General features: G+C 38.8%; 3 protein-coding genes and 1 long non-coding RNA gene across 5 annotated transcripts; 1 reads left to right on the top strand and 3 right to left on the bottom strand.

Moving 5' to 3' along the window:
• Positions 1-6,458: 6,458 nt before the first annotated feature.
• Positions 6,459-10,910, bottom strand: LOC131311327 (uncharacterized). Its single transcript, XM_058338735.1, has 6 exons — positions 10,611-10,910; positions 9,159-10,257; positions 8,887-9,074; positions 7,895-7,931; positions 7,714-7,781; positions 6,459-7,243 (listed from the first exon to the last, which is right to left on the bottom strand). The coding sequence occupies exons 1-6, from the start codon at positions 10,697-10,699 to the stop codon at positions 6,796-6,798; spliced, it is 1,929 nt and encodes a 642-aa protein (XP_058194718.1). The 5' UTR covers positions 10,700-10,910; the 3' UTR covers positions 6,459-6,795.
• A 2,287-nt stretch (positions 10,911-13,197) lies between these two features.
• Positions 13,198-17,751, bottom strand: LOC131311405 (protein HEAT-STRESS-ASSOCIATED 32). Its single transcript, XM_058338857.1, has 5 exons — positions 17,536-17,751; positions 15,446-15,637; positions 15,104-15,314; positions 14,329-14,552; positions 13,198-13,527 (listed from the first exon to the last, which is right to left on the bottom strand). The coding sequence occupies exons 1-5, from the start codon at positions 17,656-17,658 to the stop codon at positions 13,417-13,419; spliced, it is 861 nt and encodes a 286-aa protein (XP_058194840.1). The 5' UTR covers positions 17,659-17,751; the 3' UTR covers positions 13,198-13,416.
• Positions 17,752-20,481: 2,730 nt separating this feature from the next.
• Positions 20,482-26,231, bottom strand: LOC131311533 (uncharacterized). 2 transcript variants are annotated; one of them, XR_009195502.1, is made up of 4 exons: positions 25,095-26,231; positions 22,451-22,715; positions 21,036-21,244; positions 20,482-20,883 (listed from the first exon to the last, which is right to left on the bottom strand). It is a non-coding gene; the product is annotated as an uncharacterized LOC131311533 (long non-coding RNA). The 2 variants fall into 2 exon arrangements; XR_009195503.1 differs by having other exon boundaries at positions 22,605-22,715; positions 25,095-26,227.
• Positions 21,251-23,890, top strand: LOC131311442 (protein DESIGUAL 2-like). Its single transcript, XM_058338913.1, has 3 exons — positions 21,251-21,629; positions 22,490-22,695; positions 23,491-23,890. The coding sequence occupies exons 1-3, from the start codon at positions 21,531-21,533 to the stop codon at positions 23,729-23,731; spliced, it is 546 nt and encodes a 181-aa protein (XP_058194896.1). The 5' UTR covers positions 21,251-21,530; the 3' UTR covers positions 23,732-23,890.
• Positions 26,232-26,465: the final 234 nt, after the last annotated feature.

The following is a 26,465-nucleotide window of genomic DNA, read 5'->3' as shown; positions in this document are numbered from 1 at the left end:
TTACATAGGCCAGAGAGTAATCTACCTTTGCCGACAGGAATCAGCAGTGAAACTATGTTGGGGCCGGGTCGGGGTTGGCCTCCAACATAGTTCCATGTAATATCCAATTTCAAGTATTATTGATAATAATATTTGTTTATTTTGCTACGTATAATCGTAATTCGTTCGATACAATAAAAAACCGTTGTTTATGTTACATTCACATTTTTAGTTTTATTTCACAAATAAGAGGTAACCATGTGAGTTTTACCAAAGCTTGGTGGTACTCTTGTGGTGTCCCCCCATTTAAGGGGTTCGAGCCATGCTAGTACCGTACCCTCAATCTCTTTCCAAGCATGTGAGTGTTGACGTAGTCTAAAAAAAATAGAACAAAATGGTTCACATACTCTTACCGGGCTAGAAAATAATTTACATGTACAAAGTTTTTTTTTTTTTCCTCCTGTTTTTGTCATTTTCTTGACTTGGCTGAGTTCTTATAAACTCAACTTATTTCTTCATTTTGTGTGTTTTGTTCGTCTTTTCTGAATTTTTGTTAGATTTGTGTTTTTTTTTTTTTGGATTCATCATCCGTCTCGACGAGAAGAGTCTAAAAAGTAGTACAAAATTATGACCAAAAGCAAAAAAAAAAAGTTCACTAAAGACGAAGAAAATATGAAACAATTGTCTTTTGCAGCTTAAGTGCCGTTTTATTTAAATTTTTTCAACATCAATTCTTATTTTTATACTTTTCCGATTCGTTGAGACGAACGAATAACCCCTAAAATTACGTCAAAAAACTAAACAAAAAAGTTACAAAAAGTAAAAAATACTGAAATAAGTACTTTTTCGATTCGTCCCGTCGAGTCGAACGACTACCCCCTAAAATTATGTCAAAAAGCTAAATAAAAAGTTACGAAAAATAAAAAATAACAAAATATAAATTTTAGACTTGTAAATTTAAAAGAACACGGCACTTATTGAGAGGCCTCATTAGAAGTACCATCTGAATTTATGGAGGAACTTCACTCAAGACCCACCACAGGCGGAGGGAGGGGGGCTGCTGTCCCCAAGGGGACAGCAGCATGCTGCTGCACCCCATTTTGGGGCCCACCCCGGTCTCGCTCCGATGATCTGAATCGTTCACTTTGTAGAGCTCGTCGAGTAGAACAACTATGCAAAAAAATCAGCTTAATTTGATATCATTAAGTACCTCATCAGAACCTTTTTATCTTAAAAAGAATGGATCCGAAACATTGTATCAAATCCATTGTAACCCATGGACTGAGAGTTATATGGGCTCCGATCAGGTACTTAATGATATCCAATTAAGCTGATTTTTTGCATAGTTGTTCTACTCGACGAGCTCTACGAAGTGAACGATTCAGATCATCGGAGCGAAACCGGGGTAGGCCCCAAAATTGGGACAGCAGCCCCCCCGCGTCCACCACAGGCACGGTGCATAATGTAGGAAGCCCAATAATCCAAAGATGATTTGAAATTGGAGATACATTGACCTCTACTTGAGTAAAGCCAAAATAGATATATATATATATATATATATATATATATATATATATCATCGTACTAAACGTGGAACACATTCAAATCTAGGACCTACCTTTACCTATCAGATTGTGACACAATCACACTTATGTCAGTAGAAACACTTATTAGATCAAGGCGGAACTAGGAACTTATTTTGCATTGGGCTAACCCAAAAATCATATATACGAACTAAAAATAGACAGAACTCGTACACAAATGTATAAATATTAAAAAATAAACCCAAGAAAGGAGTTTTTAAATATTCATCCTCATACATCACTCCTTGTGAGTTTTCATCCTTTGACTTTTTTGCATATATGTTTTCATCCTTTCTCTTTTTTAATACCATTAGTACCCTTATATATAAATATGCATAACAGATATTGCCTAAATAATTGGCATGTAATTAGGTTTTATATAATTATAGTTTCCTAATTAAATGGGATTTGATTGATGATTTGAAAATAAAGGGGGATAATTCAAATCTTTGTTATCTTTTTTTCCAAAACTTTTTAAAACTAATTGAAATCCATTCCATTCCATATACACACCTAATCCCCATTTAATAAATACATCATGAATGAAAAGAAATTTATAATAAGTGTTTCATGGTTAATTATATACATGATTTTTATAACATACACGAAACTATCGCCTCATATTATATTCGTGACATCGATTCGCAATTGTGGAATCTATTTTTTATTATTAAAACATGACATATTAAGATCATGACGCAATTCGAATCAATAAACCTAACATCTATTCCATAAAAACATGACAATCGTAAACCCCAACAAATAAACGCGAAATTGATTCCACCATGAAATCAGTTTCATAAACATGATAGATTTCAAAAGATAAACTTTAAAATTATGGCAGATTTCATAAATTGATTCAAGTACCCTATTGTGCAATCCGCCATGAACTTCAACCATGGCAAATTTCTTAAAAATTGAACCTAAAAACTGAACCTATAAACATGGCAGATTTCATCTGCATGCACGTAATACAACCCCAAGCCTCGCCGCCTTGGTATGAACTTCAAAATCATGAACATAAAAATCTATCATGTTTCATGAATCTGAACATGAACATCAAAACACGACAAATTTCTAAAAACATGAACCTATAAACACAGCAGATTTCATCTGCATGTACGTATTACAACCCTAAGCCTCGCTGCCTCAATCTCCTCCACTACGGCATTCTCGATCCAATCAGACCCAAAGTACCTTTGTTTTTGTCGTCGTCAGAGAGGAGTATCGCATTCATGGAAATAGTGTCGTCGATGGAGTTTTTGTGGAGAAACAGATCTTACCCCATGCCCCGTCCATGCATCTTCCCCATACGCCGCCACTCCACGCTCGCCGCCGATCGTTGCTCACTACCGCTTGTGCCCTCACTGCGATTTTGGGGGATTCATGTCGTCTTTGGTCGCTTGCACCGCCGCTCCGCCAATTACTTGGAGATTGCACGAAAATCCATTTTATTGTCCCAATCAACCAATTTTCAATCATCAAAATCATCATCTACAACAGCAATAACATAATCATAAACAACTTCTCCATCGTCACCTCCTAATATCCGCTAGTAAAGTCTTTGCATCTTTTTGAGATCTGACATTCATCAGGCCCATAACGGACCCAAAGCTTGAAACTGCAAAACTCCACATCGCGGAAGAGTGGACAACAATGGCGACTGGACGACGCGATGAATCATTGAAATGCCAATTTAAATCATTAAAAAAATGAATTTGGGGCACTTACGAACTCGGACCATTCAAAAATCGTTCTTCTCCTTCGATGACTAGTGTTTTTCGGCAATGTTGATTACGAAAAACGGCGAGGATGGAGGACTGAGTCTAGTGATGGACAACGGAGGATGGACAACAGAGGATGGACAACGGAAGACGAAATCAATGGAGGACAAGAAATAAATTCTCAGATTTGTTCTCTGTGAGGATGTGATATTGTGTGGTGGTTTTTTCAGCCTAATTTCAAATTACTTATAATAGTATTTGGAACGCATAAATTTAGGGATTTGATATGACTTACAATCGGAACAATAGCAATTAGAACCTGGAAGATTTGAAATAGATATGAAAGCGTGACTTTAGGGATTTGGTAAGTGTAGATATCCATAAATTACAGCACGGGACCTCCAAAGTTATTTTTTCAGTCCCAAAAATCATTGCCTATATAGGCTCCCAAAAAACAAATAAATTCCATAAATATAGTTCTACAAGGGGAAGATGAGATTTTTTAAAATTAGAGGATGAAAACATAACCTGATAAAATGGCCGGGATGAAAACATATGTCGGTTAAAGTCTGAGGATGAATCTTTAAGTCTCCCCCAAAGAAAGTACAAAAAGGTACACAATTTAAGTTGTATCCTACGATGTTTTAGAGACTAAAAATTAAAATCATCTATTATCAAATCTGAGTCGATATCTTCAACAAATTCTCTTTCATTGTAGATAATCATTGAATTCGCAAAAAAATCATCCTCCATTTTGTTATGAAGGATTTCACATGTTTCACAGCTGAAAATGTTCTTTCCGTAATTGGCGTGATAACAAAAAGAGTTACAACAAGACGAATCAACATTTCAATCAATGAACAATAAATATGCATAGAAGTCACAATCGGCTGGAGTCTCGACACTCACCGAGACCGAGTTGAAATCGCCAGCTTTAGGGCGTTTGTGCTGTGCGAGGGGGGTTTTTTTTTTTTTTGTTCGGCTATGTTTTTGTCTTTTTGACAATAAGGGAGAGAGATCAGACGATGGGCCAGGGGACTTGAGACTGGTGGGTTGGGTTAAATGGGATGGTGGGTTGGACTGAAAACAAAAATGGGTTGGGCTAATATTATTTGGACTGAATTTTATATATATATATATATTTTTTGGTAAGTAAACTACACCTGGACTACAACCTAAGGCAGCCTGGCCATAGTTCCGCCCTTGTACTAGATTGATATACCACTGAGTAAGAGCTGGCTTGCGTCATATGCTGAGTATGTAGGTGATCTCGTAGTTCCTACGAAGTGGAGATGATGGGGTTTTGCAAAGTGATCCTTGCTGATTCACACAGAATTTCAAAAAATTTCGAGAATTGGGATGATGCCAAGGGTAGATTCTAAGAACAATAATGCTTTTGAATAAGCATGTGATCACATCGAACTCCAAATTTTATCTATTTTGGTGTTTTTAAATGTGTTATTATGCTTATAATATACACATGCATTAAATTACTATGGTAGCTTAATCACCATCTTTACTGCTAAAAGTGTGAAATGCCTGATGCTAAGAAATACCTTCTGAGTTGATAGAATGATATTTGTACTCTTCGTATTCATAGTATACAGTAGGACTTTATATTCATCCCCAACAGAGGTGTGGTGGGTGTCTTGCAGATGGTTAAGGATCATCATTTAGCCCAAAGCTCATGACCCACCCAAAACGGGCTGGTTGGCCTGGCCCATAGTTTGAATGGGCGGGCTTGGGCCTATAAATTTTTATTCGGCCTGCCTGTAGGCCCGGCCCGTGAGCCCGCCCATGGTACCCGCCCGTTAGCTTAAAATCCCACAAAATCCTTTCTTTTTTCCCTTGATTTAGTTTCGGCCCAAGGAAATTTAAGCCCGCCTTTTGGCCCGCCGGCCCGTCAATTGGGTAGCCCGTGGGCTGGGCTTGGGCTTCAATTTATGGTAGGTAGCCTGGCCCGTCCGGCCCGAAAAACAGTAAAAGCCCGGTTGGCCCATCCCGTGGGCAGGCTTGAGCAATGACTTGACAGGCTGGGCCGGCTCGGCTCGATGATGACCCTTACAGACGGTGATGTGGTGGCGAAGACAATACTCTCTACATTGGTGTGGTGACATTCCTTGTAGACGATTATTTGGTATTTAAGGCAACACCTTCTGACGAGTATATGAAGTAACTTATCTACATATCCATTGTTTTTCGGTTTTTCCGAAGCCACCCATACCTAGTATCAGTTCATTTACCTATTTAAAATGACAAGCAATCAAAAATTTTGCTAACAATATTTTGAGCTAAGATCCTTTTCTGTGATCCCTTCACTTAATAATTTAAACATTTATTTTGTAGGACCTAACGTTTTTAATCATCTATCGAAAAAATTAGTTTAAACGGATATCAGTAACCATCTCAACGACTAAGTTTATTAATTTTAATCTTGACCATCCTTTTCTCTCAAGTCAATGGTAGTTTGATGTAGCGCGTATCTCAACAGCGTTTTTTTGTCAGTTCCAACTTTGACTATCTTTTGCTCCTGAGTTAAATATCATTTAATTGGCGCTCCGATATTTGATTGATCTAACTTCGATACGTAGAAACTAAGATCTTTAAAATGAACCATTCAAGATCATAAAAATAAAATCATGATGAATACATGTCTCTTCACATGACGATCACATCAAGAATGACCTATGAAAAACGACAATATTACGTATACTCCTACTGAACACTCCTCTCTCACATATGTTTCGATCGGTAAAGGGCAACCTGAAACAGGGTGTATGTACTTTACGTAGGGTTTGTGCATATGTTGCCGGTATTTTCCACGTCAAAATGGGCTTTAATTTTGCAAGTTTGGGTATAGAGCCGCAAAAGGGCCAGGGACAGGAAGTAAACGCATCTTAACCGTCAGGAATCTTTAAAATAACTTGAACTGTTTAAAAAAATTGATCTCAAAGATAGAGTACTTTTGAACGACTGGGATTGCTAGACTGCTGTTTTCCGGTCTAAACCCGAGCAATCGAATACGACAGCAATTTCTCTCAGAATTTGACAACATACACAACTATCGTCATCCACTTTCCCAGATTCAACTCAAGACAAGAACACACCTCGGGCTCAAATTCCTCGGAACTAGATCACCACAAAATTTCTCATGGACGGAAAAGACAAAGACTCAGAAAACCTCCAGAAAACATTAGCAAAATATCTCCTAACAATGCATATTGTATGCTATGAATCCACCAAGACCCTCATTTTTCGAATTCACTAGGCAACAATAATTTATCCTCCATCTTCTATAAGGAAATGATAAATTCAATCCCTGTAAGCGGAACGACAAATTGGGGGGGTTTTCCATTATTTTTTCACTTCCAAGGAACGATCTTCAAGTTTGAGACTATTCTTAACTTCCAATATTGCCAATGCCCTTCTACCCAACTGAACCACACTCTCTAATCAGACTATCAGAGTCTTATCACGATTGAGGATCAACCATTCCACCTCCTGAAATATCAGTAGCCATTGATTTGAGGCCTTGAGGTTGGATCCATCAGCCGAGAAAAAGGCACTGGTCCCCGGTTGGGACCACCACCTCTTTGGCCGGGAAACAGGTCGGGTTTTTTCGCGTCCGATACAGATCTTGAAAAAGCTTGGGCGAGCTCAACTGCTGAAGCTGCTTTTGTTTTCGGCTTCTCAGCTGGTTTACGCCAGGTCTCAGGTGAAGGTGGCCTCTCCTGTGGCTGGTTCTTCTCTGTTTCCCTGTTGTCCCTCCGATGATGATTTTCACTTCGCCAATTCCTCCTCTGAGTATCAGTCCTTTCAGCATCTACCCGGTTATCTCGCCTATCATTATTCTTTCTGATCCTATTGTCAATGGGAGAGTTTTCTGGCTTTTCGTCGTGACGGGTAGGAGTTGCATGTGGAGGCACTCTATCAGTCTTCGGAACTTCATGTTTGACCCTTCAATGAAAAATTGGTAAGCATAAAAATAGCTCTGCCATAAAAGCATCTCCAAAGAAATGCTTCAGAAGCCAAATTTCAAAACATTTTGGAGGACAAGGTAGTATTTTGTTGCTCTATAAGATAATTCAATAATCAAACAACCTTCAAATCGTTGCACTCACTTCCGAATTGGACACATGGAAATACTAAAAAGTTTGGTAAACATCCTTCAAACACCAAATTACCAGACAAGTTTTGAGAATTTGTTGGGTGCACCCAAAGGTAGCCAAAAAAAAAAAAACTGTTACAATTTCAACGAGTTATATTGGAGCGCATAATAAAAAACTCTTAGCCCAATTGATGATGTTAAGTGAAAAAATCATACTTTTGATGTCAAATTTTGAAGTATCCCCCATCCAGCTCCATCAAACAAAAAACGAAACAGAGAAAAAGAAAAACAAATGAGATTGAAGAACGAAGCTCACTACCTATTGGGAGATTGACCGACGTCAGGATTAATGACAGCAACATCATCAATGCCCCGTTCCTTGAGAACCTGTAGAGCAGGATCAGCAATACCATCAAATTAAGATGACACAATTAGATACTAATGAATATGAAAGTTTGAGACTCAGTATCAAATCAGCAAAAGAGGACAATCACACTTACCAATTCCCGTGGACGAGCACCACCAAACACAGTGTTCCTGAATCAATAATTGATCAAAAATTCTTGGTTACAATCACCCCAAAAAAAAAAAAAAAAAGGAACCCCATAAAAGGATTGGAAAACCGCAAAATGGAACAAGATAATACAAGGGTAACCAAATAAAAAGGGCATGGCATGCCATTCGCCAAAGCCACAGTTCATTGTAGGAAGATTCCGGTAAAAGGTAAAATACTGTGAGTCCATTACATTTAAGAGTTCCAAGCTATGTTCTTTCATAGCAACTTGATTTTGGAAAGTTCCTACGATGACTCTGCAACACAGCAGTAAATTAAACATTACAGCATAAAGTAAGACTTGTAGCACTTCAACATCTGTCAGATATTACTAAGCACAAGACGATCATTCTTAGCCAATTCACAGTTTTCATACCAAACCTAGGTTAGTAAGGATGATCCGGGAAGCAACTTCAAATACAGAGTTAATCACAATGATCCAAGGAGCAACTTCAGTAGACCACTTTCTGATGAATTGACTCTAGACAACCAAAGCTTTTAGCTTGAGCACCATCTCTGGCCACAGCAAAAAAGATGGTTGCAAGGTTCTAGTCTCAATCATGAGTCATTACACATGTCATCTTAATTACATTGCCCGCAAGGCCGCAACCCCCTCCCCTGGGCGTAGTTCTAAGACATGAAACAATTCTAAATAAATAACAGCCAGGTGAGCCGCCCGATTTTTCCTTCTGTGACTACATGACTCATACACATGTTTTCTCAGGCTAAGCTCATTGGCAATACTCATGATTGTCTAACTTGGTTCAATGATAGGATCCCGTTTGTCGTTTTGCAGCATTGAATGAGTTAACAAGACTACGTGAACAAACATGAAAGACAAAAAAAAAAAAAGGACCACTGACAGACTAAAAGAAACTTTTAGAATCGAACGTAAATCATGAGTTGAGCATGCAAATAGCAACGGAACAAACTGCCAACCTTTTTGTTTCAATGTTCCCTTCCAATTGTTCAAGCGGCTGAGATCGCGGCTTTAAATTCAGTTTTGGTCGTTCAAGAGCTTGATTCCCACTGTTAGATCCAGATAACTCGGAGTTTGAGGGATTCACATTTCCATAGGATACAGGAACATTTTCTGGATGACCAGAATTACGTGGTTGCTGGTATCCCTACATGCAAAACAAAATATCAATCAAAAGGTACAACAAAAAACACCAAAAAGTGTATCACACGGTGAACATTGATATGTGTACCTTCTTATAGTTAACAGGTGATTCCAAACTCTCAGAAGGCTTGGGTCTCGGATGTAGCTCTAGCTTAGGGCGTTCTGATCGCAACTCCAACCCACCAAATTTCCCATCATTACGAGTTGGCTGAACCTCCGGAACATACCTGGGAAGGTTACTCTCCATTGTTTCCAGTGACATAGGAGTCCTAACCCCTTCACGGGTTGGAAACTGCCCACCACCTTGAATCCCACCATCGTCAGTCAAACTCCTCTGAGTATGCCTTGCCAACATCTCATCATGATATTCCACACCACTTTCCATTTCCACCTGATGGTGGCGGTTCCTACTGTAAAAACTATCATCCTTGTACCCGAATTCGCTCTCTATTGGATTTTGCCTAATGACCTCAACATCTGGCGGGTGATAAATCACTTGCTTGGATTGCCACCTCCCAGAAGATACCTTTTCAAGAGCGCTGGCATGAGCCAACTTTGCAGCAGCATTTGGACCAGACCACATGGGAGCAACTGGCTCACTGGCTTTTACTGCCTCCTTCCTCATGGCCCACGCATTTGGGTGGCCCTGGCCACTATTGCCACCAGAGTTTAAAGAATTCACACCCACATTAGCTGCTTCAACAAATCTCGGCAAGTAAGAATTGTTTCCACCAAAGTTTTGAGAATTCGCTCCCACAGGAGTTGCTTCACTGACCCTCCCTGCATACGAACTCGCAGTGCTATTCAACATGTGAGCAACCGGCAATGGCCCAGACGAATAATCAGGTTTCAGCTCCGAACGCGCACTACTATTAGACATGTGAGCAACCGGCAATGGCCCAGACCACGAATACTCCGGCTTCAGCTCCGCGCGGACCGGCAACGCTTGAATGCTATCATCGCTGACTGTTCTCCGTGTACCCCACCCACCGTCTAAAGGCTTACGCTCGTCCTCATCGAAATTCCTACCAATGTGCGCGGCAGGGCCCAGAAACGGGGCCTTGTCGTCAAAGTTTCTCACCGCCCCAGCCGACCCGGGCCTCAACCGATGATCCGATCTCCCCATGGGGTTTCCCCACGCCGCCACCTGGCGGTCCAAACCGGGTCGGTCCGAAGGCCTAACAATTCTGCCCAAAATCACAGAAAACTATAAACTAGGGTTTCTACTACCAGATCTAATAATCTGAACCACATGAAACTGAACATAAATCTGATACGGTTACACCCACAGATATATATATATATATATAAAGGTATAGATACGGACATGTAAAAACGTAAATGTTATCAGATCTAGGGTATGTGCAAATAATAAAATTAGAGAAAGAAACTAGAAGCGCGGACTAAACCCTAATAGGAGGAGCAAATGAATTTAATACTAGCATTTGATTTGGGGGTTTTGGTGGAAATTGAAATATTAGGGATTGAGATTATTAGAAAGTGTGCCAGGGTGAAAGGGTAAAAAAGGAGGAATACTTACACGCCTGGAGCAGAAGGGAGAGGGAGATCGGAAGGGATGGAGCCGCCGTGGAAGTCCTTCAAGGTCATAGTGGCCTTCTTCTTCGACATTCTCTCTCTCTCTCTCTCCCTCTCTCTCTATTTATGTATATATCTATCTATCTATAAAGGTGTAAATTTTGTGTCCCTCTCTGCGTCTGTCTCAGAAATCTCTCTCTAGAAATCTAGAAGAGATGGAAAGAAAAGAGGAGAGAGAGAGAGAGAGAAGGTTTAGCGTTCTAGTTACGGCTTATGTTCTAGTTACGGCTTCAGTTCTATGCACAGGATAATGATTTCTTTCTCATCCCCTGTTATTTAGAGATGATTGTTGCGTTCAACGCGACGTCGTCTATGATGTTGTTGCAACGTGTCGTGCTTTGAAAATGGGTCAGGCTATTTGTAACTGCGAATTTGTTATATGTAGCCACTTCATAAGAAAGGAATCCAAAATTTCCTTTTATGAATTGGCTACATGTAGCAAATTCGCAATTGTATTTAACAGCACCCTTGAAAATTAAGGTCTCGCTTTTCTTCTTGTTTTTTCTTTTTTTCTTATATTATAGAGATAGATGAAAAACGATAGTAGCATATTTTAAATCAATCACTCTATAACCACAAACACTTTCGAACGAAGACTCACATCACTGTAAGGGTGCCACACACCTTGCAACACTAGCGTGTGTGAAGTCTACATACTTATGCGAGTTTTTTGTGTATTTGTTTTATACAAAATGTTTTGTAATTTTTGCTTTTGCCCTCTTTATTATTAGTAGTGTCTTGTTTGTGAGGTGGTGGGGGCGACATGGTGGTGACAACAATTGCAAGTGAAGAGGGTTGTGTTGGTGGTTACGGTGGTTTGAGTAATGAGGTGGGGCATCTTGATTGCTGAATTATGATCTTCCCCTTCAAAAAATACATAATGGTGGAAGAGGTGGTAGCGTATACGAGGCGGAGGAGGTGTTGTAGGTCGTGGCAGTGGTGTTGTGGTGGCGAAGAAGTGTTGGTTGACATAAAGCGTACTTATAGTGACGGTGGTGATAGTGGCAGCAATAACGGTAGCCGATGGGGGGCGATGACGGTAGAGACTAAGGAGGTGGTGTGATGTACAATGGTGGTGGCGGCGGTCGCACTAGAAAATGTGGTGCCACCATGGTGATGGTGAAACCAAATGGTAGCTTCCTCCATTTGATTATGTTGTTATGATAAATAAAAAAAAAACCATGAATTTGACTATGGACTCTCTTTTTTTGGTTGAGAAGTATCTTGTATGGTTTTTATAAGTAATGTGCAATCTTTTTGTCTATGTATTCCTCTATTAAAATATTCATGATTGATGCCATGATAATAATACTTTATACACTTTGGAATTTATCAAGATACGAATCTAAGATACATCATACGAAAATGTAAGATAATTTTAAATTTGAAGTAAAATTGATAAAAACATGATGCAATGTGTAACCATATTCGATATTATATCTACCAATTACTATATCAAAAGTTCTAGAAATTTCAGGAACAGCATCATTTTTTTGTGTCAAAATGGAAATAGTACTAAACAATTAAACTTCAAAGTTCTTTGTTTTACTTTTCATCTAATGGATGAATAACAACAAATTTTATGGTTGATGTGATCGTAATACTTTAATACTACTTATTTTGCCAATATTAGATACATTGGTGGGCTTAGAAAGAAATTTGTAAGTTAATAACCAAAAGGGGATTCGACGCCTTTCCATTGAATAAAACCTTAGACCGGCCAAGCTAAGAGTACAACCAAATGGACTTAGAGTTGCATCTAGAATACTTCAAGTAATACTTAGATCACCACACTTTTTCGAACTTATATTCTTCTTTTACAAGTGAAACATGTTAATAAAGTCAATTCATTTGTGCCGTTGAATCGCTACGTAAGCTATACGATCTGCGATCCTTATCCATATTGTAGGTGCATTGAACCAATAATACGAATAAGGATCACAAATCGTATAGCATACATATTTCAACAATTCAACGGCACAAATACGAACTACTAGCATAGCATATCGAATCGAATTGTACAATCTTATCATGAATCCTCAAATCCTGAAAACAGAGGTGGCTATGACGACAAGCAAATCCTAGTGTATTTGCCATTTGCAATCATCCTCCATTTGTCCCAATTTATTAGTCTAATTTCGTCATTCATGTCACTCAAGAAAATCGTCTATCTCATGCCAAAAGAATTTTGAACTTTTTGTCTTATAAGGTCAATTGAGTTTATTAAAAAAGATCTACTATTACATATAAATAGCATTCAAAATTAAAATAGACAGTTTTTGAGACATTGAAAATAGTGAAAGTGAACAAACCAATTGGGACAGAGGTTGTTGTTTTTTGTTTTTTATTTTTATGATTGTTACAGTATTAGATGATAGTTTCCAAATTTCCTTAAACAAATCTTTTAAGTAAAAAACATTCGTCATTTTGAAATATCCACGTTAATTATTTTCTAATCATGTTAATTTTGAATGGAGTATTATGTTTTATAAAGAATATATGTTCCTTTGTCTAAAGAACACACCAACTCCTTATAACGTATTTCAGAGCAGACCTTGCTTGACTAGATATCGGAAGGATATAATCCTGGCAGCTTATCCAAACAACATACAATACATGAACATACTACTTGAACTTTACTCTCACTATTGTTTTTCACAGACAGTAAGGGGAAATCCACATGATCTTGAGAAACAACAGACAGATTGAAAGCAATACCATATTCGATACGAAATTAGGCATCTCTGCAGTTAGAAAAGAAAATAGGAAGAACCAAGAACAGATCTGTGATCCTGACCGAGGTTGCGCCCTCGAAGGCACTCCAGATCCATCACTTGAGAGTGATCCACAAACAGGTTCACCTGCAAATCTCAGGCAATTACGAGGATGTTATATGCATCTCGATAGAAAACATCGATCAGAAGCCCCCAAGCTAAGTAGCACGCAGACATGACAAGTGGACCCATTAAGTTTAAAAATGCAGGACACATTAGAACATATCCTATGTGATAATGGTTGATTAATTAGTTCAAAGATAATAAAATACAGATACAGGCAACGTACCTTTGATTAAATTAGAAAACCGAAAAATATAAAGTTGTGTGTTCTGGAGAATGCAAAAGAGGAATAATATGACAAAGTTCATCTGTTTTTTTGTTTTGGGGCAACAGAAATTGAATATGACAGAGTTCATCACAGAAGACATATTGGGAGGGTTCAAGAAGTGTCTGAAAAGTGCGGAAAAAGTATCCGCCACAATGAATTGAAATCTTTAAACTAAGCCATATTGTAGTAGTATTGGAACGTTTTTGGAAGTGTATCAGAAATGTTGGTGTTCTACACAACACGCATCCTCTTTGGAAGTGTGTGTTTTTTTCCCCTGTAAATTAACTTCTATACCAAAATACAAAACAGCATACGGACAGGCCCCTATGAGCCGAAGAAAATCCCACAGCCAAACGGAACAATCAATCCTTAGGCGGTTAGGCCTACTATCTCCCATCCCACGGGGATAGCATACAATCCACAACCAAAAAAACAGAATACAGGAAACGGAAAAACGTAACTCCGACTGATTCCAACTTTATAGTTCAAAATCTTTAAGAAGTGTTGGTGCTCTTAGGCCTCAAATTAAGTAATGACTGCATAAAAGAGTGAAGTACCTTGGGACCATATTGGTTAATGAACCACTCGGAAGTTTTCCCATTTGATGCTTCAAACATGGTCTTCTCGAGTCCAAGACGCCCTATAACCTTTGCAATGATGTCTGCCCTTACAGAATCAGCATATTTGCAGACATCATCAGCGTCAATCATTATCATGTCTGCTCCGGCTTCTAAGCATCTTTCCGCTCTTCTGATCAAAAGATCAACATCCTCAACGATTTCTGTTGGAAAAAGCACACTAATGTAAGCTGACTAATGCCCTTACTTATCAAGTATGGAACTTGTACAAAAAAATAATAACCATACATTATCAAAATTAAAGTAAGTTGTTCCTCGTGATATGGTGCTTGTGTGCAAAAAAAAAAAATATCTACATGTCAGTTCTCTCCACGTCGGTTTTCTCAGGATCCTGAACATCGTGAACTGTTGTCATCCGCATTACATGTCAAAACTCTCTCTCTCTCTCTCTCAGTTTTCTCAGGATCCTCAACATGGTGAACCGTTGTCATCCTCATTACATGCCAAAACACACTCTCTCTCTCTCATCTTAACAAACAATCTCACCATGCTTTCTCTGCAATCAATAGCCAGTAACCTAAAATCATAATGGTGTAACCGACAAATAAAGTCATGATAAAAAGTTATCCGTTCTTACTGTTGGATATCCCCTTGGATATCTTAAGGAAGTTTCAAATCCATAAATTAATAAGGGATACAGATTGCACCATATGAATAGCTCCTCAACCACCAACAATAGAAGGAATTGTCATACCAGATGTTCGTGGCACTGGGACCACATAAGCTCCAAATGCTCTATCCCTGGCCACAGGAATATCAGACTTGTTAAACTTCACAGCAAATTGAGGCTTGGCTTTCAGGCCACCACTCTTAATCAACCGGATAAATCTCAGGAGTGTTTCTTCAGGAATTCCAAGGGATCCCACGTTTAGCTCAATCGTGTCAAATCCCAGTTGCTTGCACTCCTGAAAGAACAAAATCAAGAAAAACAATACAATAGCGAGTAGTTCAAAAACATTTCTTCTATTCTCCTAATGATAGATGACAAGTGCTTTAATACACTACTGCAGATAAAATTGTGTTCATTCTTCCACACCTTGATATACTCTTTGAAAGAAGATGGACCTTTCTGAAGCAAATGTTCAGCCCACTCGCCCGTGCTGACATAAATGTTGTGTTTGTGGGCCATGTCTGTCACTTCTTTGATGTATGTTTTCGGCATCAAACTATGAGAGCCCCCAGCAAACTTCAAACCATCAACAAAATGTCCCATAGACTCAAAAATATCCTACACATAGGAAAACCAATTGGCCATGTCAGCTTTCCCAAATCATCTAACCGGTTGGCATAAATCTAGCTACAACAATCAAGGCTTCCATAATCCAGATTCCAGACCCATCTGTTGAACAAATGCCAACAATCCCCATGAAAGAAATTCAGCAGTTGGTCTATAATAATGGAAGGAGAACCGATGCATATAACTGAAGGAGAACCGATGCATATAACTGACTCTCATGAATAAGTAGCAAGGATTGAGTAAAGTAGGCAACTACAAAACAACTAAGCAATATAACACCTATAAAAGCATACAATTCAATGGCATCTTAAGATTAAGCTTTTTTAGGATTTTGTAAGATTTATCAGAAAGCCTTACAGAACGGTTAAAAGTACATTATGTTTTCAAAACCTAAATGATGAAGCAGATGAGTGCTTGCAGAAGAATGGAGCAAATCGGGAAGGAACTTCTCCAAAACAAGTATGGAGAAAATTTTGGGAATTTCAAAAGAACCCAAGGATAACGAAAAACAGTGTTCCTTTTCTTCAAAAGTATCTCTCCTTAGAGTGTACAAATCTCTACCTCCCACTTGAATTAGAGATTGAATTAGTACTTTTGCATGTAGAAATGCCATAAGAAAAATAATAATAATCTACTGCAGCAATTTAAAATGTGAAAGCCCCAATTAAAATCATCGCTTAATAAGGCCTCAAATTGTCTTGAGCCAACCCAGAGCACCTGAGCTGCTGGTGAAGACTCAAACAGATGAACGACATCAGACTGTTTCCCAGCCATTCAAGTCAGAACAGAATCAGTAAAACGTTAGCTATGCAGTTACTGTTAGTTGAGTAAGAGAAGCAAAAAAAAAATTATGTAACTTTTTTGAGTTGTAAAAGATTCATTTCATGGAAACATGTAGAATTGAACCCCACACTCCACTGCCTTGGTGTTGTGCAATGAGGTGCAGAGCACCGTGCGGCTCACCTCCAAGCCGTCGGATCGTACATCCAACAGCTCGGATCTCATCTCGGCAACCAACGATCGAGAGCCGTTCATTGCCGAGATGAGATCCGAGCCGTCAGATGCACGATCCGACGGCTCGGAGGAGCGCAGCACAGTGTTGCGCACACCAGTGCACAGCACCATCCCCCAATTTCTACACCATTGAAATTCGGATTTGAAACCTGAAATTTTCCTTACTTGAACTTCAAGACATATAACGCCAAGACATGATGGAACAAATGCAAATGTAATCCATACTACAATTCCAACCACCTTGAGCTCATTTGGTTCCGATAAAGAGCCGATTCTAAAACATAAATGTTTGATGTCTTGTAGGGTTCCAACCTAAAACCAATTGGGTATGGGTGGAGTAGCCTCTCTACAATATATTAACCAAGTTTGGAAGGCTCACATGACCGATGTTGGATAAAGTCTAGCAAGAAGTAAAGGTATAAACTCATTTGCTCCCTCTGCCCTAAAATTCTAGTCTATTCCAAATAACCGTACGAGCATGTAAATTTCTTTTTAAAAGAAGTTGCATATCAGTTTAAACAACTAAAATTGAGATGTTTAAATTGATGCGACAAATTTCTGCACGAAACTGCTCTATTTTTTATCAGAAAATTGGCAATGAACTAAAAAATTCATTGTTTATACACAAAGCTTCAATCGTCAAGTTTTAGAGAATGAATTTTGACCAATTGGAGTATCAACAATTTATTTTTTTTGACATGGAGTATCAATAATTCAATACGAAAAGAAATGCCAAATCCAACAACCATTCTATATCATTTCCTACACAATAAAATCCTTCAAATCCGAAATTGACAGGAGAATTCTAGTCGACGAAGAAACGGAGAGAGAAATGCTAGAGAGAGAGAGAGAGAGAGAGAGAGAGAGAGAGAAACCTGAAGGAGGTTTTGAGAAAGGAGGGTGTAGTGAGGGCCTCTCATCTCCGTGACGCCGTACCTCCGTGGCTTCTCCGGCCGATCTTCGTCCTCGTAGAAGCTCTTCCAGCTGTATGCCGACATCTTCTTCGTCTCTCTCACAAACAATTCAGACACCGAAAATCGAGAGAGAGAGAGAGAGAGAAAGAGAGAGAGAGATTTCTATTTTGATCAACAGAGAGATTTTTCTCGTTGTTATATAGGGCATAATTTTAAGGGAAAATGACGGTCAGGACGTGTTTTGATAATTAATACCCGTCAATGACAAGCTAAGAATATTTGTTAATGCTAAAAATGTCATTGGCGGGTATTAATTATCAAAACGCGTCCTTAGCCGTCATTTTCCCTAATTTTAACCGGCGAGTTAGGTCCGGTGATCTCTGCTTGAGACTTATGGGTTCGTTATCTCGTATTCGATTTTCTTTGTCAACAATTTTTGTAACAATATGTAATCATGTGAAAGGAACTGTATCGATTGGCGTGAGGTGCGAACAAACTAATCACGACATCCTGCATTATCCAAAATAAAGAAAGACCCGATTATTGGTACCGAAAATAAGGGTACCAAAACTATACGTACGGCACTCGGAACTCATTCTGAGTCTGGGTCTCACACAAATAATTCGAACCATTCATTAATTTTAAAAACGAATTTTCAAAATGGCCCTGCAAAAATCAACTCAACTGAATATCGATGAGTAGATGATCTAAACTTTCAAGTATCATTCAAAAATTTAGGAAGTGGATCCCGCATGCCATATATGTACGTTTTTTGTATCCCTATATTTGGTACCCTTAGCATTTTTTGATAATTAAAAATAATAATAGTGCATGCATAATTGCGTATAGAAATTGGTGGGGCAGGGGTTTTGTTTTTCTGTATTTGATCGTTGAACTCTCAGGAAGTGTCAAGCTGCTTCTGGAATATTACGGGAAATTGTTACCAGATTGATCTGCTTTTGGGCTGTGCAAACCACTGCCAAGGGTCCCCCCTCCGAATATTTTGAGCCTTTACTTCTTACCCAACGGGCCAAGTCATACGCTTAGCCAATGGATCACTAATCAGTTGGGCCGTGTTATACTCCGTCCGTTTCTAAATGAGAGTCTTTTTTCGACATAGTGTCGTGCCGCTTACAAAATCGCCTATGTTACACAATTTATGATGATATAAATAATTTTAAAAATTTTGTCTGATAGAATGAATTGAGATCTATCGAACAAGATTCACATTACATATATGAAATATTGTAAATTACGCTTACAAAATTGCCTATATTTCACAATTTATGATGTTTTAAATAATTTGATCTGATAGAACTAATTGAGATCTATCAAGTAAAATTCACATTGCACATATGAAATTTTGTAAATTAAAAATATAGACATTTTTTTTAGAGCTTCATAATAGTGAAATTGAACTCTTATTTAGAAACGAAAGTAGTAATCGATTGTGATTATTTTTGAATGATGTAGAAACGGAAAATCACATTCTCTTCTCTCATAGGCCAATTTGACAAATAAGCTAAGTGTTTTTTTTTTTTTTTTTGTCTTTATTCATTTTTATTTTTTTTTTTTGGCATTTGTCAATTTCGCGTCAAATTTTTTTAGATTATTGGTTATCTCAACTAGGAGAATTGAAAAAGTAAAAAAGTTATGATTGAAACTCAAAATTTCGGATAAAAATAGAAATAAGCCAAAAAGTCATATTTTTTTGGCTTTATTGAAAAAAAATTTAGTTTTTCAATTCCTCTCGTCGAGACGAACCAATAGTCCGCAAAAATTTGACCCAAAATCAACAAATGCGGAAAAAAAATTCAATAAAGAAAAAAATAAGCTATTTGGCTTACGGATTTATTTGCCAAATTGGCCCCAATACTCATTTTCGATAGTCGTATTCACAATTGGATCATCATAACGCATTTGTGAGTAATTTCCTAACCTTTTAGGCTGATTCATAGTACCAATGTACCGCTAGTTTGCATGGAGCCTGCACACCCATGTGAGTGTGTTGTCTAATATTTGTTTGTGTAAATATTTGTGATTTTAGAATTTTCCGTGCGCCATTTCCTTCTACTATCATCATCGTTACAAATCAAGAAAATGGGAGTATATTTTTTCAAAGGAGTATTTTAATAATCTAAATCATTCACTTTGTAGAACTAGTTGAGAGCTTTAATCATGCCAAAAATCATGCTCCTCAAATATCAATCCATATCTTTTCGGAGCACATTAACCTTGGGAAAAGAGAACCCAGGGACACTGAATCAAAGCCATTTTTATCCGGTTTCCTCAATAGAGAAATCAGAGCAGGTAGTGGAGAGCCTAAGCCACAAGGCCAACCCCTTGTCCTCACCAGGGTTTCGGAATAACTAAAAAGGAAATTGTAAACCTTCCTAGCATACATGCATTGACCAAACAGCTTCCATGTATAGAAAGGAATGGGAAATGCTGCCAAGCACCCCGTGCTTGTATAGAAAGGAATGGGAGATGCTGCCAAGCACCCCATGCTTGAATGGCCGGATGGGCTACTCGGCACCGCTGCCAAGCATGGTGCTTGGCAGAATCCCCGGGTCCTGTATCCTATAGCTCTCTCTTCCTGGAGAATCATTTTTTTTTTGTACATGTGTTTGCTGGAGATGCCCTTCTTTGCTTGTTTCCAATGGAAGGAAGCAAAAGCAGAATAAGGAAAAACCTTGAAGACAAGGAGGCCTTTCCTCCGTCAAGCACAACTAAGCTTTATCCTGTGTGTCTCACACTATATCGATCAGTCCACTGATTTTCGAACCTCAATTATATAGAATTCTAAACACAAGTTGTATCAACAAATCTACAATCTTACTACTAGATAAACAACCGTTGCAAAGAAAGAACAAGAAGATATAGACTGCCTACACATGCCTATTCTGGTGATCAAGCTAAAATTACTAGAACATGCAATTGAACTGCAAATGCGCTAACAAGAAAAATGACTGTTGCAGAGAAAGAACGAGATGTAGAGAGTATATACAACAATTCTGCAAAAGATCTTCAAATGTTTTAACGGAAAGGTTTTGCACCCCTGGCAACCAGGGTATGTCACCATAAAAATGTGCACATCGCTAGCTGAGAAACCATGTAACAAGAAATCCCTGATAGCCGATTAGGATTGAAGCTGCAGTAAAACAAAAGGAACAATTACCCAAGCACCATTGTTTGCTTGAGTAATCAACACCATGAAGCCAGTTAACACAACACCCTTGTCTTTGCAGAGGAAATCACCACAGAAACCATAAGTCTGATTCGATCCTCAATGACGTGATGACTTCAGTGCTTCAACATCAAACCAACAAAAGCGCAACAGAAAGAACAGTGGTGTATTGAGAAAGTAAACATGACAATTCTAGTCCTCAAGGTCAAGAAGACAAGCCATTCAAGTTAACTTAAAATTCTCAATGAAGGGGTTGTGTAATCCCAGAATTTACCTGCATACATCCTCGTTCCCCCAATGACTTCAGCACTTCAAGCATCAGTTTTGCTTGCTCGCGAATCAAGTCTGCCTTCTTCAAGTAAAGCCTCCATTTCTCCACCCTCATCTTCTTTCACTCTCCCTCCAATTCAAGTTTGTGACTGTAGTTTTTTTTTAATCTCTTCTTAAATACAGTAGCACGGACACAAGATTTAGAAAACTGAGCTGTTAAAGGAATAAACTCAAATGGTGAGTATTCTACAAGAGGAAGCTGTTTGATTGATGCACGTATGCTACCCCTTTCTGGGGATAACCTTCTTTACTTGTTTAATGGAAGGAAGCAAAAGCAGATTCTCCTACAAGGCTATACTTGTTCAGATTCTCCTCCCTATTCTGGATTAAAACAGAAGCAAATACAGAGAGATCTTTTCTGTATATAAGACTTCTCCAATCTCCTCCCTTTTTCTTCACAACCATCTGATCATCTTTCAGAGCTCTCAATTTGCTAAAAATGGCAAAGAACATGGGCATAATTGTATGCCTCTTAATCATCATCCTGGACATCGTAGCGGGCCTACTCGGCATTGAAGCTGAGTTAGCTCAGAACAAGGTATGTTGACAGCTATTTGGTATTATTGTTTTGTTTTCTTAGTCCTCATTCGCTCTTTCTGTTATTTGTCGTTTCTATTATTGTTCTCATTTTCGGACAAAAACAACTAAGTTTTGTAGGAACAATCTAAAACAAATAGTCCATCCTATAAGCATGGTTATGAGGTTTTATGTAAGTGGCCGATCCAAGAATCCAACATAGTCGGGGCATTCTATGTATTAGAAATGACATCAACAAAATTTTAGAATGCTATCGCTGACTTACTTGTGATTTGTGAAGTACTTTTCACAACTATGAACTATTAAAACCAAATAGAAACAAGACTTTAACATCCCAATTAGACAAACAAAAACCAACCATAAGAGCAAAATTGAGGCATGAAATGAGAGATGTTCTTTATTTTGTGATATATACGAATATTGTGTGTTTCGATATAGTGGAATACACACTTCTATCAAATATGCAGGATCGTTAGTAGTAGAAATCTTAAATACTGAGTGGGGGCACCTGACCCCATGTGCCCCGATATAGGTCTGCCTTATTTTATGGTGAATGCTCCAGACCATTGTGGCGTAGTTGCAAATGAGCATTTACCCAAGTAAAGTCTAGTCATGAGGGTTTGTCATTCTGTCGTGAACATTGTGGTTCTTCATTACAAAAGTATGGAAGATGCTATGAGATTTGATGATGTTTGGTATGGCCTTTTGTAGTTTACATTGTGGTGTGGACACCTTCGGAAGAAAGAAAATCCGAAACCCAAACAAGTTTTGTGTTTTCTGAAAAATTGAAAACAAAAAACAGCGTCAGAAAAATACTTATACCACAATATATGTTGATGTGATTTGATTTTTGTTGGGCAGATGAAACATATGAAGGTATGGATATTTGAGTGTAGAGAACCAAGCTATCAAGCTTTCAAGCTAGGGTTGGCTGCAGCAGCACTTCTATCCCTAGCCCATGCCATTTCTAACTTACTTGGTGGCTGCATCTGCATCTCGTCCAAGGAAGCACTGGGCAAAGCATCTCCTAACAGGCAATTGGCAGCGGTCTCCCTCGTCTTCTCTTGGTACTTTTTCATAACGATTACTACATGTCATTGATTTTTTCCCACATCAGATTAAAGAAAACAGCAGATGTACGTATTAATGCAGGATTATAGAAGGAAAAAAAGAAAAAGAAAAAAAAAGAAGAGGAAGAGTCTATATACATAGTTGACTTATATGCACAATGATACTGATATGTCCAAAACCATTTATTGTATGTATGAAGCACCGACACCTCTAGACGTCGAAGAATCACAGTGTTAGGACACGGGGACACGGCAGGACACCTCGGAGATACGTACGGGACACGCCACGTGGCGTGTCCCATATTTTAATATGAAATTTTGAGGGGGACACAGCAGGGGCCAAACTGCAATTTTAAAAAAAAGTGGGGGCCAAACTGTAATTTTTGAAAAAATTGGGGGTCAAACTATAATTTTTTTTTAAAATTTGGGGCCAAATTATAATTTTTTTAAAATTTCTGGGTATTAAACTATAATTATTTATTTATTTATATAAATAAATATACACGTGGCGTGTCCCCTGCCGTGTCCGTGTCCCCATTTTTTTAGAATTCCCATGTTCCCGTGTCCCGGTGTCGGTGCATCATAGATTGTACATCAACCCCACAAAAGACAGAGGGGTCCTTGTGCATCGGACTATTTCGGACACAACTGTGTATAAATCTGTCCACACAAGTCTGTGTATGTAGTATTGATTAAAAAATAACAATCTATAGGATGGTGTGTGCATTTTTATTTTTTTTTTGAACAGACGCGGATGCATATTTGATTCTGCTAATGTACTTATTGATGCAGGATTATAGTAGCAGTTGCATTCTCAATGTTGATTATTGGGGCACTAACAAATTCAAGGTCAAGAAAATCTTGTGGATTACCGCACCATCGTCTTCTGTCTATAGGAGGGATCTTGTGCTTCATTCATGCAGTTTTAGCAATTGTCTATTATGCTTCAGCCACTGGTACAGCTAGAGAAGAGAAGATTCATCATGGAACAGCTAGAGAAGAGAAGATTCATCAACATGGAACCCACGTTTGATTTGCTCTCAATTCAGATGGCTCCACTCTATTTCACTTCAGAGATTAAGAGTTTATTGTATTATTGCCTCCAACCCAGAGTTTATTTTTGTTGTTCTTTCGGTATTTTATTGCCTGTGAAAGATAAGCTGTATTTATAGAAATGATCATTTGAGACGGATCCAGGGTGTGCAGGCTGCGGTGGGTGAAAATGGGGCTCATCCCAATCCCAGAAATTTGGTCCAAACCATTCACATTGTAAAACTCGACGAGTACAACATCACCACAAAAAAATCAAGCCAATCGCACAAGACGCACAACAGGCCTGCTATCCTTGAGGGCAGAGCAAACCCCCAAAGACATTTGAGATGTAATTGATCAGCAATGAAAACAGGAGTTAAGAAACAATCATGGACAGATTTAAATACCAAAAGACGATCCAAGAATGATATTGAACTACACAAGGCACTGAATGGGGAGACAGATGGCTCAAAAAGAATCTCAAAACCCTGATTCTGAACAAGTGATATTAACATATCTTCTACATTTAACTAAGAAAACGGCCATATGAAAGAAAGAAAAAGAAGATATGGAGAAAGTATACATGGCTATTCTGGTGGTCAAGCTAAAAAAAATACTAGACCAACTGAACCAGTAACCATACAGAGATGCCTTGTTAGCTCAAAAACATAGATCCTAGAAATCCGTTGCAACTAGTTAATTAGTACCAAAAGAAAGAACCAGAAGATACAGGGGAAGTAAAGATGAGATCCTAATTGTCAAGGTCCAAAACATTAAACCATGCAAAAGAACTTCAAATTTAAGTGCTAAATAAGGGCCTCCTGTCGTGGATGAAGGGATTTGTACCTCGGATTAGTCGGTTCATTGAGCTGGATACCGAGTTGTCAAAAAATAATGGACTCCAAAGGCACTAAATGAAACCATGCAAAAGAACTTCAAATTTAAGTGTTAATAAGGGCCTCCTGTCGTGGATGAAGGGATTTGTACCTCGGATTAGTCGGTTCATTGAGCTGGATACCGAGTTGTCAAAAAATAATGGACTCCAAAGGCACTAAATGAAGGGACATATTGTCAGCTGAAGGACACAGATACTAAAAGTTCACCATACCTACTAATTACCTGAGTTTCTAGAACAAAAAAACAAATCTACACTAGCACACTTGGGCCTTGTCTTTGGATTTTTAATCAAGAACAGAAGAGCCAATTTACATAACACCCTTTCTTTGCATTAGAAATCAATACCACAGAAGCCATCATTTTATGTGACTAAATTCTTAATGCCCTGATGACTTAAAGGGTTCAACAGTAAACCAACAAAAGAGACAGGAGCAAAGAAAGAACAACAGGGTAAATAGAAAGCATACATGACAATTCCAGTCTTCAAGGTCGAGAAGATAAACCATTGAAGTAAACCTCAAATGCGCTGAATGCAGGTATTTGTAACGTGAAGAAGGTATACTCCCCGAAAATATGGGCTTATTGTTAGCAAAGAGACAAAAGATACTACAAATTCATCGTTAACCAGCTAATTCCCAAAACTGCTGCAGAAACAAAAAAAACACCACCACAAACCTAACACCCTTGCCTTTTGCATTAGTTATGAACAACACAAAAAAGGACTAGTTACCACAGAATCACCATAACCAGTTAATTGCCAAAATGCTACAAACACAAAAACGAAAACAAACCTAACACCCTTATCTTACCATTAGTAATCAGCAACACAAAATCCAGAATGTACCTGACTAAACATTCAATCCCCTTATGACTTCATCGCTCCTAGCACAACTTTCGCTTGCTCGCGAATCAAGCCCACCATCTTCAAGTACAGCTCCATCTCCTCCACCCTCAACTTCTTCCACTTCCCCTCCAACTCCACAGCTTAGAATCGCTTATCAACTCCAACCCATATTTCACAATCTCCTTTCCCAAACTCAACCCACTGACGCTTCCACAAACCCCACCTGACCAAAAACCCCCCGCACACACCTCAACCACCGCATCCACTCCCATTCTCTCAACCTCACTCTTTTCTCCTCCCTTCCACAAACCCACACCACCGGTTCTACTCCCACTGACCTTTGCCCTTCCATTTCCCACACATTACCTCCAACATTCCCCCATATCTTTTTTGACAAGTCGAAAGCTTTTTCCTCGTGGGTTTTCGAAAACAAGGGGTGGTCCTTGCAGTTTTTTTCCCCTCTCATCACATTGTTCTCGTACTTCTGCCTCAACCTCCGCACCTTCTCATACAGATGCGTCTTCGTAATTCCCACGAATCGCAGCGATTGAGGACGAGATTGCTATTCTAAAGGGTATGATATTTTTTACCCGAAATCAAAACCCATTTCTCCCAAGCCCGTGGTAGACGACCCACCGAAGGCGACTGCTAAGAGGAAGGCTAGCGGTGTCATGGAGGAAACGCCGAAGAAAAAACTTGTTTGACAAAGATGACGAGATTACTATTCTGAAGGGAATGATTGAGTACACACATCGACCATACTCAATAATACCCTTTGGAATAGCAATCTCGTCCTCTTCGTCAAATAACTGCTTCTTCTTCGGCGTTTCCTCTACGACACCGCTAAGCCTTCCTATTAGGAGTCGCCTTCGATGGTGGGTCTTCTACCACAGGCTTGGGAGAAATGGGTTTTGATTTCGGGTCGAGGCTGGGAATCGGGTTCGGAGTCGGATCAGATCACGGTGGGGATGTGAGGTGGGGGTTTTAGGGGTGT

This window comes from Rhododendron vialii, chromosome 2a, assembly GCF_030253575.1.
Source record: "Rhododendron vialii isolate Sample 1 chromosome 2a, ASM3025357v1".
NCBI lineage: Eukaryota > Viridiplantae > Streptophyta > Magnoliopsida > Ericales > Ericaceae > Rhododendron > Rhododendron vialii.
The sequence above is the reverse complement of the archived record's forward strand: the minus strand, read 5'-3'. Positions and strand labels throughout refer to the sequence as shown.